At 38.0% G+C, this 13064-nt stretch overlaps 1 protein-coding gene across 26 annotated transcripts in view; it reads left to right on the forward strand.

Annotated features, from left to right (window-relative positions):
* The window catches only part of PAK3 (p21 (RAC1) activated kinase 3), a 284926-nt gene that overhangs the window by 169715 nt on the left and 102147 nt on the right, over nucleotides 1–13064 (forward strand). For 25 of the 26 annotated variants that reach the window (XM_016942629.4, XM_063803778.1, XM_054676184.2 and 22 more), the window contains one exon: nucleotides 9963–10164. In XM_016942629.4, the coding sequence (XP_016798118.1) occupies nucleotides 9990–10164 (175 nt within the window). In that variant the 5' untranslated portion in view covers nucleotides 9963–9989. Of the gene's footprint in view, nucleotides 1–9962; nucleotides 10165–13064 lie in introns of those variants that run through there. The other variant, NM_001009039.1, reaches the window with a different exon arrangement.

The following is a 13064-nucleotide window of genomic DNA, read 5'->3' on the forward strand; positions in this document are numbered from 1 at the left end:
CATCCTTCCATACCCTGCTCAAGCGCTATATCCTCTGAACCCACTGGGAATATTAGCTATCCTTCCTGCTCTGTCCCTCCAAAGCATCTTGTGCCTACCTAGATTGTATCACACTGTATTCTTATTGTATATATGCATGTCTGCCTTCCTCACTAGACTAGAAGCTCTTTGAAGATAGAGATGTGTCTTTATTCTTCTCTCTTTGTATGCTTCCTGTACCTGACATAATACCTAGTACATATGAATGTTGGTGGTGGGAGGATGTAAGGCCAGGCAGCTATGTTCCCTGGAACAATATCAAACACATTCCTTGTGTGTGGTAGTATGATTTCTTATATAGCAATAAGGTGAAGAGAGTCTTGCCTTTTTCTGAAGTGCTGTAGCTCCTCTTTTTAAATTTTTACTCTCATTTTGCAATGCACATATCCTTACTTGTTTTGTAGTTCTATTTTTGTCTGTATATGACATACTTTTTAAAAATTATATATAAGTTCTAGGGTACATGTGCACAACATGCAGGTTTGTCACATATGTATACATGTGCCATGTTGGTGTGCTGCACCCATTAACTCGTCATTTACATTAGGTATATCTCCTAATGCTATCCCTCTCCCCTCCCCACTTCCCCCACCCCATGACAGGCCCCAGTGTGTGATGTTCCCCACCCTGTGTCCAAGTGTTCTCATTGCTCAGTTCCAACCTATGAGTGAGAACATGCGGTGTTTGATTTTCTGTCCTTGCAATAGATTGCTCAGAATGATGGTTTCCAGCTTCATCCGTGTCCCTACAGAGGACATGAACTCATCCTTTTTTATGGCTGCATAGTATTCCATGGTGTATATGTGCCACATTTTTCTTAATCCAGTCTATCATTGATGGACATTTGGGTTGGTTCCAAGTCTTTGCTATTATGAATAGTGCTGCAATAAACATACGTGTGCATGTGTCTTTATAACAGCATGATTTATAATCCTTTGGGTATATACCCAGTAATGGGATGGCTGGGTCAAATGGTATTTCTAGTTCTAGATCCTTGAGGAATTGCCACACTGTATGACATACATTTTACATATAATGTGTGGCCAGGAATGAAACCCACTGCTGGAGCCTATAACCTCACTCAGAGCTAGACACTTATTTATCTGCTTACACCCATCACTTAGTATGATGCCTAGCACATAGGCACTGGTAAATATTTGTGGTTCGAGTAAATGAATTCATGCACAGATGGGTTACTTAAGGGGCCTCAATAATATATTCTCAGTTACTATCTGACACCTCAAAGAGTAGTACCTCTCTGTTTTAGGCTCAGGATTTTTTGAAATGAAAGTCAACCAGAAATGAACAAGGATAAAGCATTAGTTGGTATATTTTCCTGTAAAAAGGAATGTTGGGCTGACATAAGATCTTTTCCTCTCTTTATGCAGCTGTGTGACCTATAGACCTTCATTATTAAGCTGTGCAGAAGAGTATAGGGCATGCCTAGGTGATCTGCTAAAGGCCACAAAACCAACTGGTGATTGACTGGCATAATTGGAAGTACTATGACGTAGAGGATTTGTCAGGCTCAATCTTGAAGAAAAAAGAACACTCTAAGATGAGCATCATTTGATACAGAGTTATATACATTTATTATGGACACCCGAGTTTCCTCCCCTTTCTCTCTGCCCAGTGCCTTTGTCAGAATGTGCTCTAGGCTACACTGCAGTCTCCGCAGGAATGAGTCAAGAACTACTGACTGATTTACCCTCAGGCCTGCTGATTACAGCTCCTTCCACCAAGCCCTGCTTCTGTTTTATCTGCAGTTTTCCTCCCAAAATACCCTAACTTCCTTCTTGTGTGGTAAGGGCTGGGCCCTGTGATCTCAGCTTGGGGGCTTCCCAGGTCCACAGAAAGACTTAGGCACACAGCAGTCTTTGCTTTGTATGTATATGAGCACTAGGGAAGTAAAGCTGATCTTGTGCTGTGGTAGACATCTACTCTAGCATGAACTAAAGATGAACCATATATTCTATAAGTGGACAGCAGCAGCTGCAACCAGGTAGTAAAATAATAAGCATTGAGCCACTTGCAAATTATGAACTTGTATAAGCTGGGCATGGAAAGGCCATGGGAAAACCAACATACTCAATCATGAGTTCGTCCTTCAGATCAGGCTTTTAATTTCTAAAGAGACTGCTTTGGGTGTATTATAATCTTTTTTAAAATACCCATGCCAGTTTTCTTTAATGCAAAACATTTGTCTGGTGGGCTCGAATATGGGGAATTCCTACAAGTAAGGCCCTTGTCAGCTAAATGTTTATCCCCCACCATTGTGAAGTGGGATGGGTAGAAAGTAGGTTTTGTCATGTTTCATTCTTCCTTCAGTATTTAAGAAAGCCTGTTTTTAATAGATGTTATTTCCTCTTCCTTAACCATAGCTCCCAAATGAGATGTTTAAATGCATGCTCAGTATAATAATAATGAAATTTAAAAAAATATGGGCATGTAAACATAGGTCAAGGGGCAAAAACTTGAGGAAGTGTTGCTGCATTTTACACCAGTTCAAATTCTTTAACTTCCATTTCTGGCAAGAAGTCACTTTTTTGGTGAACTGTGAGATTTGCTAAATTGATCTAAGTTCCTAGTTTAGAAATAACACCAGATCTCCATTGCCCTAGGTAGCTCTTCTCTTCAGATGTGAAATGGGCACCTTCCCTGTAGAAAGCTGATTTGGGTACAGAGAAATTGGGAATAGAGCAAGGACCTAGGATGATGAGCCATGATGCACAGTTTGAAAAGCAACATTCAGGCACCTCTGTGGTATGCAAAAATCTCTAGGAAATTCAGGAATTGAATTTCCAAGCTTAAATTTGAGGACATTTGTTGATATTTCACTGGGGTGGATCGATAAAGAGTATAATTATTATCCATGCATAGTAACAGAGAGAATCGAGAGCCCCAGAGACTCAAGACATTGGTTTGCCATGTCCTGCTTGCTTGGGATGTTAATCTATCTAATTTGTTCCATCTGAATGCTTCCAAGGATGTTATGTTCTCTGAGAACTAGGAAATGTTTTCTTACTAAGTTTTGCTTCTCTTTTCTTTTTTCCACCAATTTCTCTGAGGCATCTCTTAGGGTAATTACTTTTGTTTTTTATGCTTAAAATATTTCTACCTCTATTCTTTATGGATCTTATTTTCTCTTTTTAGAAGCATCAATATTGGAAACAAAAAGCTGAAACCTGTAATAATGCATCGGTTTGCAAATATAAGTACATGTAAGATAATCATTAGCATTTTCTGGGCATTAGCTCATGCAGCACACACAATAAATAATAAAGTATGGTGCTGCATATGTTTAGAGGCTTAAGAAGTCATTTGAAAAATAACTATACTTAAGAAAAAGAATGATTTGTTCCTTATATGCAGTATATGGAGTCTGGATGCTGGATTATACCTATTGACTTCCTATTTGCAACCTGACGTTGAAATTTGCAACTATAATATGCTGGCTTCTTGGACTCAATTAATGTCAAGTTCCTGCTGAAAACAATGGAAGTCACTCATAAAAATGTTAGCAGACAACAATACTACAGCAGAACTGACCTCATTTGCTTGTTTGTATGAGAGAGAACATGAATGTATGCTGTGTGAGTGTGCTTGTATGTATGTCAGCAGTGAGCTATCTCTTACATGATCTAAGATTGAAACTAGGTGGCTGTAAAAAGAGCTAGTACCTCTCTTTCTTGTCTGGCTGCTTTTGCAGATCTCCTGCCTAACAAGTAGCTCAGCTCCTTCTGATCAAATGATCTTAGAATTGGCTTCCCTCCATTACACACTGTAATGGTATCTCCCTAGTGAGGCCCTCTGAAACAGCACACCCCTGTCTCTGATAGCAGAGTTCCCTTGGTGAGTGCTCCAGAAGAGGCGAGCTCCAAAATGAGGCCATCTAAGAATTGGTACAACTGGCCAACGAAACTTGTTGGAGTGTTGTCAGTAAATCACCTAGCCTTGTGTCTTTAAATGGGAAAAGCCATTTGAAATAAGTAAGTACCAGCATGAAGTGGGTTGAAATGAAAAGGGTAGACCTGTCGTATGAATATTTTAATAGGATAAAAATGTATATATGAAGAGTGTGTTTGTGGGTTTACTTGGATATGCGTTGTATTGGTGTACTGGAAAGGGAACTGATGAGTTTAGGAGCTGAGGGATTGGATACTATTCTCAGTTTTTTCATTTGTGACCTTGGGCAAGTACTTAAACTCAATGCTTGTAAATTCCTCATGTAAGAAATGGAGATGATACTTTCTTCTTCGCAATGTTGATGTCAGGCTCAAAGAAGAGCAAGACATGGAAGCCCTTTGGACATTACAAAGTCATATGTTTTTAAAATGAGGTGTTGGTAATCAGATGGTAGCTGGCTTTGAAATGATGCCTAACTACTTGGCAGTTAGACTAGTGCTGATATTTCCAAATATGCTTTCTTGTCTCTGACCTGCTACAATTAGGTCTATAGGCTTATGTAACATTATGAAAAACTTACTCCGAGCTGTAACAAATACATAGAATGTATAGAGTTCCATTTTGTTACTTTACACATGTATTTAATGCCTGTTGGTAACAAGAGACTGTACTAGTAGTATGAAAGTGTATAATTATGACTGAGGGGCTCTTACCCTCATGGAACTTATGATCTAATGAGGGGAGTGACTTGGATAATGACTGTGCAATTTGAGACAAGATGATACAAATGGTAATTTGGGACCATCTAGCTGGCTATAGTTAGTGGTTGGGCTGCCCCTTTTCCACCTAGTTTGGGAATGGTAGTGTGGGTTCAGAGCTGCTAGGAGACCCAGATCTGGTTCATTCTTCTCCCTGTAAAATGCCCACTTTGGCATCTTAGTATATTATGGGCATTAATGTCTGAAAAGTCACTAGAAATCTTCAGATGCTAGTTGCTGTAGAAATGCAAGGCAACGTATAATATTTCTTTCAAATCCTAAGACATTGTCTCCTTTGTGGAAGGCTAGATGATTTTTTCTTTTTTTGGCAGTTAAAAATGTTCACTACATCTTCTTACATTATCAGTCATAAGTGAGGTGGTTGGTTCTTTTGTAAATAACGCATCTAAGATAAAGTGGATTTAGTATCAGCATAGGCTAGTTAGCAAAGCATGGTTTGTTTCCCAGTGAAGTCTATGCCTGAAAGCTCAGCTAGCCATCTCGAAAATGTATGCCTTTGGTTAAAAGAGAGCCCAAGAAAGAGCCAGCAGTTGTAACTCTTGGATTTTGTTGCCCACCACCAAAAGTACAATTCAGATAGATAGATATAGATAGATAGATAGATAGATAGATAGATAGATAGATAGATAGATAGATATAACTCAGATTAGGAAATTCACCTTGGAAATTTCTCTTAGTGAACAGCTCAGTCCTGTGTTTGATCCTCTCATTTGCTATGAAAAGGGCGTTAAACAGCCTTGGTGTGTGCTCAGATTTGTGATAATAGCCTTGTGTGGCTGGTGGTTTTGGAGATTTTCTTCTGGGTTTGTTAGATCATGACTGTACATTGCTAACCTGGGGTTTTGTTTTTAAAAGGATGGCAGTGTTAATTTAGTTTTCATTGGAAAAATATGAAAATAAATAGTTATGTCTAAATATGAAATAGTTATGTCTAAATATGAAAATAAATAGTTATGTCTATTTTGAAAGCAGACAGAATAATACAGACATTATTATTCTACAGTTTGCAGGACCATCTATTAAGCCATGAGCAATTGAAATAAATATTTTTATCAGATCTCATACCATCAGAGAAATAGGGCTTTACTGCAAAGTATTTTAGAGAAAAAACTATTACCAAGATGCATGGCAACTATAGATTAATAAAGCTCTGTGTCAAGGCAAGTTAATGAAGGTCACTCTGTATGTGTTCTTGTGTGCCCCTGTGTGTACATGCCTTCAAACTTGTGTGGGGAGTGGGGAGAAAGGGAGAGAGAAAGACAGGGAAAGAGAGAGGTAATCTCTCCTAGTACTCTGAAGAAAAGGGGTATTTAGGCTCTTTGCCTATCATGAAACAAGAGGCTTATGTCTTATTGCTGATGAATTGCAAGTGTAATTACAGAGCATTGCTAAACCACATTAAGTCCCAAGGGCTGAATAAAAAAATATACACCATCTACAAAAACCATTTAAATTATCTCTGAAAAACGTAGTAGTCAAGTATGAAATCAGTCTGTGAGCAGATATAAACCATTGCTGGTTATCCATTAAAATTAGCTCCACAATGCTAAGGGCCAGTCTCTAAAAGAAAAATGAATGGCCTGTGGCTATATCTAATGTGCTACTCACAAGTTTCTGTACTGTTACAGAAATGAACAACAACAGTTGAACTTTAAAGATAAACAGTTTTTTTTATCGGATTCCTAGAGAATAATGGTGCTTATGTACAATTCTTGAAATAGAGCCTACAGCCGTCCAAAATAAAATAGTCTCTTTCAAGATCTTGGAAATAATGACATCATAGGCAGATTGAACCAGCAATCCATTAATAGTATCCTTTATAGAAAGCTGTCTCAGGGGAACACATGGCTAAGTAGATTGGCATTGTTTATAAACATAACATAATAAAATCCCTTTTTAAATATGTTTGTGGAATAGTAGGAGATACTTCCCACTTGGGAAACAAATACTTTAACCACAAGGATTCCTTGCAGATCCCTACCCTTTCTCCATTGGTCTTCAAAAAGTGTGCTTAGAGGCACTTGATTTGAAGGTGAGTTAAAATACCAAGGACCTCCTGTACTATTCTTTCAACAGCAAAGCAGAATTATCTGGAATCATTAGCAGAGGATGATTGGTTGTGCCTTGTAATGGGTAGTAAAGAACCAAAGTAATATCAAGATAATTAAAACAAAACCATATCTGAACTGTCTAGGAAAATGGTTTGGTTCAAGCTTTATTAAGTTCCTAGTGTGGACCTGGACATAGGTTCTTCAGTTTCACTTGTGTCTTTGTAAAAGGTGTATTCCAGCTCCTCTTATGATGCCTTGATGAGTTGAATGACATTGAAACACTTCCAGTTTGGTGGACAATAGGAACGTATGTCACATAAGCTGAGTCCTTTGCAGAATGTCTGTGATACTGACCATGGCAAATGTGTGTTATTGAATTTTTGGTCAGGGATTTTTAGTGCAATATAGAAGAGTTTAGTTTGAGTTTTAGATCCCAAGTATTCCTTTCTTCCCAACCTATATTATACTTGGTCAAATAAAGTCAGGGTAATCAGGCAGCCTGAAAGGAAGCAGGGCATCTACCTGCCTCTCTGGTCAGATGGAGTAATTAGGAACAAAAAAGGCCACTCTGTTGTTAGCCACACCTATTTATCAAGAACAAAGGAGCATAGCATTTTAAATTCAGTTGAGCTGAAATCCTGGCTGGCTCAGACTCTTACTTGTCTTATCACGCAAGATCAGCTTTGTATATCATTTTAAAGAGGTCGTGTGGCGTGTTTTCCTGACTTCTGTCATCTCAAGTTAAATATGTCATCAGAAAATATATATCATCCAGAAAATGGTGGCTCTCTCTTCCTGTGAGACACTCTTTTTAGAAATTTGTCTTCTAGGTATTTCTATTTTAAAATGTTCAGTTTCTCTGCAATAACTTTCAAATTTCATTATTTTTACCAAGCTAGATTTTGTATATCTGTATACATATTTATGTAATAATCACTTCATATTTGCACATAGTTTTTGAACCCAGAAAAGTAAAAGAGAAAACTATTGCCTTGTCTCTGGTGGCAAATTTTCTCTGTGACTAAATTAAAACATGAACCTGTCCAGTACAGAATAATGCCACTGGTGAAGTCAGTCTTAAATTCACTTTAATTCTAGAGAAACTGTGAATTTAGAAGGACCAAAAGTCAAAATGCAAAAGATAATGCAGACACATTAGCACTGGTCTCATATTCCAATTCAAATATTTACTCTAGTACCGATAGTATCTCTGAATATACTTTATCCTTGACATCACAATTACTTTTTCATTGTACCTTGTTCTGTAGTTTGACCTAAATAGGAAAATGTAAGGTTTATGAAATTGTTGGTGATAGTGACAAACCATTTATTACTTAGTATTTTCACTATCATTATTACTGAAAAAATATAGAATTGGTCTTAATTCATTAAGATAATGCAAGACATGACACTTAGCAAAACAAAAGCGATCTCCCGTTCAAATCAAAATCAAACCAATTGTTAGTTGTCAATCACCTGTGCAGATGGAGAAGCTATTAATTGATAGTAACCTATTCTTGAGTAATTACAGACTGTATATGTTTGAGAGAATTTAGAACAAAATAAAATTTTTAAAATTCTCTACCTAACATGATGTAACTTAGAGTGCATTACTGAGAGTAATAAACATACTATAACCACTAAAGGGCCGGAAAGCATTGATAGATAATTTTTCAGCACAACAGGTAATGAGTAGACCCCTGTTTTTGTTTTTATTGTTCTTAGGTTTGTTCATAGTAAATGTTGTTGAAACAAAGTGATAATGCTAAGTCATGTTTGGAGAGTTGTAATGTTCCTAAATTAGTACCAGGTAATACTTGATAAGTTTACAGAGATATAGTTTTAAAGGGATTTGATTTTCCTTGAATTCAAACTGGGGATTCATTTGGAAGGTACTATTAGTACCTGACTTGTGCTGGGGTCAGGACCTTATGGAAGGACTTGAATTAGAGTAGGAAAATACCTGGAGACAGAAACATTTCCTTGGGGAGTTCATGCTTTTCCAGTTTACTTTATCCTCCCAGGGGAATGAAAACCAAATATACTCAGATGTAGACACAAGATACTAAAGAATAATGAACTTGGCCAGGCACAGTGGCTCATGCCTGTAATCCCAGCACTTTGGGAGGCCGAGGCAGGTGGATCATGAGGTCAGGAGATCAAGACCATCCTGGCTAACACAGTGAAACCCCGTCTCTACTAAAAATACAAAAAAAAATTAGCTGGGCGTGGTGGTGGGTGCCTGTAGTCCCAGTTACTAGGGAGGCTGAGGCAGGAGAATGGCATGAACCCGGGAGGTGGAGCTTGCAGTGAGCCGAGATTGCGCCACTGCACTCCAGCCTGGGCCACAGGGCGAGACTCCATCTGAAAAAAAAAAAAAAAAAAAAAAAAGAATAATGAAATTCAGAGCAAATAAGCTCCTAAAACCCAGACTGGATCTTACAGCTAGCTACCTCTGTCACCTCCCTTTTTCCTTCTTCCAAGACGTAAAATGTGGCAGGGAGTAAGGTTATGGTGTCTCCTCGGGAACTGGCCCTCCAACATTTGCCCACCTTTATCTTCTGCCTGCTTGGGAGAATATGGAACATTGTTTACCCTAACAGCACACTCCAACTCTGTTGAAACTGCCAGATCTATGGGATGGTTTCTCGGTTAATTATCATAAAAACAGGAGAGTGCATTTTGTGACTGAGGTACACACATGTAAGAAATAAACACCAAGGACATCTCGATGTTAAAGCAGCTAACGAGTCATTGTTATGGGCCATTAAAAATCAACAGCCAAACCTGTGTCAATTCCAAACTCTGAGGAGGCTGATCACCTGACCACTACAATCATCAGGATAGAATTTTAAAATAAGATTGTAAATTGTTCACTAAAACACTGTTAGTGGGGAGGAGAAAATAGAGTTTCAATGTGGGAAAAGCAAAGGGACTTACATATTTTTATAATATTTGAAAAGCCATTAATTACTGCCTTCACTTTCCTTTTTTGAAAATTGCATCAGGGTTTTTGGGAGGTAACTTCCTTCCCTCCAGAAGACAAACCCCTAAAAACGATCCTCACACAAAACCTGAGAAAACATGAGAGCAATGCTTTTGTTTCTAAGATGTTAGAATCCACATATTTATTAGGTTTTTAGACCTCTTCTCCCTCAACTCCTTTTTTTTCCCTCCTTTTCTTTAGGAGCTGTGAAATTAGTTGTAACTGAAAATGTCTGACGGTCTGGATAATGAAGAGAAACCCCCAGCTCCTCCACTGAGGATGAATAGTAACAACCGGGATTCTTCAGCACTCAACCACAGCTCCAAACCACTTCCCATGGCCCCTGAAGAGAAGAATAAGAAAGCCAGGCTTCGCTCTATCTTCCCAGGAGGAGGGGATAAAAGTAAAGTATCAGTGGCCGGGCATTGAAAATGGGCTAGTTTATTCTTTCATTTTCACTTTCTTTCTTAGGTAGTTGTTTCTTGAGGATTGACTGTTCAGGGCCTGCCGGCCCTTTACATCTACGTCTTCAGAGGTTGCATTTTGTCAGAGAATAATGTTTGATTGATTTACTGTGGGCTGACAGAAAATACATTTACACTATGTTTGCTTTTCACATGAAATTAAATTCATAGTGTTAAGCCAAGGGTAATCATAGCAACAGTACTGTCTTGAATATATCAACAGTGACTTTCTTTCTGATAATGTAGAGTAGAATTTACAATAATCCCTCCCTAACTATAAGTTGTTCTTTTTGGAAATTTGGGTATAGGTAGGTTTACTTCTGTATACCTTTTTGATAACTGAAAATTTTGAATTCAGTATATGAGAATCAGTCCACGTTGCCACAATATTGTCTCTCTGACTATATTGTAAGTGGGAAGGCATTTCTGAGTCATTTGTTTCCATTATCATTCTTCAACCTGTTTTCCCCTAGACAGCCCCATGTGTACTGAGTAGCACACCAATATATTATAATTTATCCTTCTGGTGTTTGTAATACCATTTGGTGCTTAAATGTCATATGCTAATGCTTTGTGACGTGCAGGGATATGAAATCTCTAGTAAGTAACTTTCAGGTTACATTAATTAGCATAAAGCTGAAACATGGCTTCTACAGATATGAAGCAAGTACAAGGGCACTGACACCATAGAAACTTGTCAGAAGGGCAAGAAGGGTGATGTCTTTAGAAGAGAAACAGGACATTCTCAATCTACTTCTTCAAGGTAAAATAAATAGCTTTGTAGGTCACTTATATAGTGTTAATCAATCTACAATTCATACCACAAAGAAAGCTGAAACTATTAGTATGGCCAGTACTGCCACTTGTACACCTGCATAACTTAAAAGATGCTTTGTTCTTCATGACCCAAGGATGGAAAAGATGGAAATGAAGTTAAATCTCTGGATTGAAGATAAACTGAAGAATAATGAACCACATTCCATGCAAGAGATTTGTGACTATGCAAGAGGAATTTTCAGAGACATGTCTTTAGACACTGAAATGAATCCAGAAAAAATTTTGTTGGGAGTAAGGGATGGTTTGAGGAATTTAGGGTGCACCATAATGTGGAGACCAGGTCTTATTTGACAGTTATGCCAAAGAACAAACAGTTCCTGCAGCTCTCATGTTGTATTCACCACAAATTCAGGAAGTGGCTGAAGAAGGGGATTACATGCCTGCACAAATCTTTAGTGCTATCGAGAGTGTCAAGCTTTGAAACCCTTTGAATACTTCTGAAGAGCAAGCGCCCACTGATGCCGAGGTCAACAAAATCAGAGAAGCTGACATTTCCATTTTTTGCCAATACTTCAGGTGACCTCATAATGAAACCCTTGCTGCTCTACAGAAAACTGTGCCCAAACCCTCTCAGGGGAAATAAATGAGCCAAGTTTCCAGTGTACTGGCAAGCAAACAGAAAAGCCCAGATGAATCTTCCTCTCCTTAAGGGATGGTTTGAACAGTACTTTCTTGTGGATGTTCAAGACTACTTAAAAGAAAAAAAAAATACCTTGAATTCAAAGTCCTGCTGATTCTTCAGTCTATTTGGTGCTTCAGGTACATTTGCCAATATGCATCCTCATGGTAAGGTTGTCTTTATAACTAGCCACATGTCTGAGATTCTTGAGCCTTTCAGTCAGTGTTTGATCTGGCCATTCAGGAAGGCTTATTATAAACTAATGTATAACTTTGTTCACAATCTCGCAAAGTTTCCACTGTCTGAAAATCCTAGTGCATGAGACTCCTACATCGTTATTAATGGCATATCCTTAATAAAAGTTTGGCTTTTGAGTTTTAATGGGTTTTCAGGAGATAACTTCCCAAAGAGGCATTAGATAGTTTAACAGAGCCTGTCATTAATGTGACCTGTGAGAAGACTTGGCTAGAGGTGGTGAAATATCTTTCGTCTATCCCTCCCAAAGACAAGAAAAACCTATGGATGAGGATGAAAATTTGGCACAAGAGCAATCATTGGCGGAAGTTGAATCTGAAACTGTTGACACCAATTCAAGTTAATGCTGCTAGAGGCTGATCCTCAGGAAGCTTTCTTGACTCCAGAGGTTATTATCATAAGTGATGATGAAGACAATTAGGAGGCTGTGGGACTGGAAACAAATACAGCAATAAGAAACAGGAGCAAAATTTTTAGAACAAGATTGAAACCTCCCTAAGAAGGTAATTAAAATTGGCATCTTTACATGTGTCAGATATTACCTGTTCAAAGTTTGAGTGACTTAGAGTTCTATAAAGAGGTGCTATGATGCCATCAAACATAATCATATTGGACAGAAACAATCTTCAATAGAACTTAAATCATGTGCCATTTAATACTGTTGCTGGACAGCTGATAAAACTACCTTCTGACAAAGTTTGATTTAATTAGACTCTATTAAAAGGTCCTATGAGACTTTCTAAAAGACTATATTGGGAAGAAAGAAACCTCAGAAAAGTCTAAATTATCAAGTAGTACCATTTAAATACTCTTACTGGACAGCTAATAAGCTACCTTCAGACAAAGATTGAATGATTAAATTGAACTCCATACAGAACTGCTAAGGTGTCTTCAAAAAGGACTTAAGAAGATGAAAGCATCTTTAGAAGGGCCACTTAAATTCACTTGCTTGATAGAAATAAAGCCTCAAGCAAGTTGTTATAACTTCAGGATTCGACTTCACTGACTCTAAGAGTATAGACATCCATAATTTGAACTAATGAATAGTCCACTTCTGTTTATTGCTTCTCTGTCACCCCCATTTGCCACTACCATAATGAGTGATAGATACATCCTCATCACCTCTGG

Source organism: Pan troglodytes, chromosome X, assembly GCF_028858775.2.
Source record: "Pan troglodytes isolate AG18354 chromosome X, NHGRI_mPanTro3-v2.0_pri, whole genome shotgun sequence".
Classification (NCBI taxonomy): domain Eukaryota; kingdom Metazoa; phylum Chordata; class Mammalia; order Primates; family Hominidae; genus Pan; species Pan troglodytes.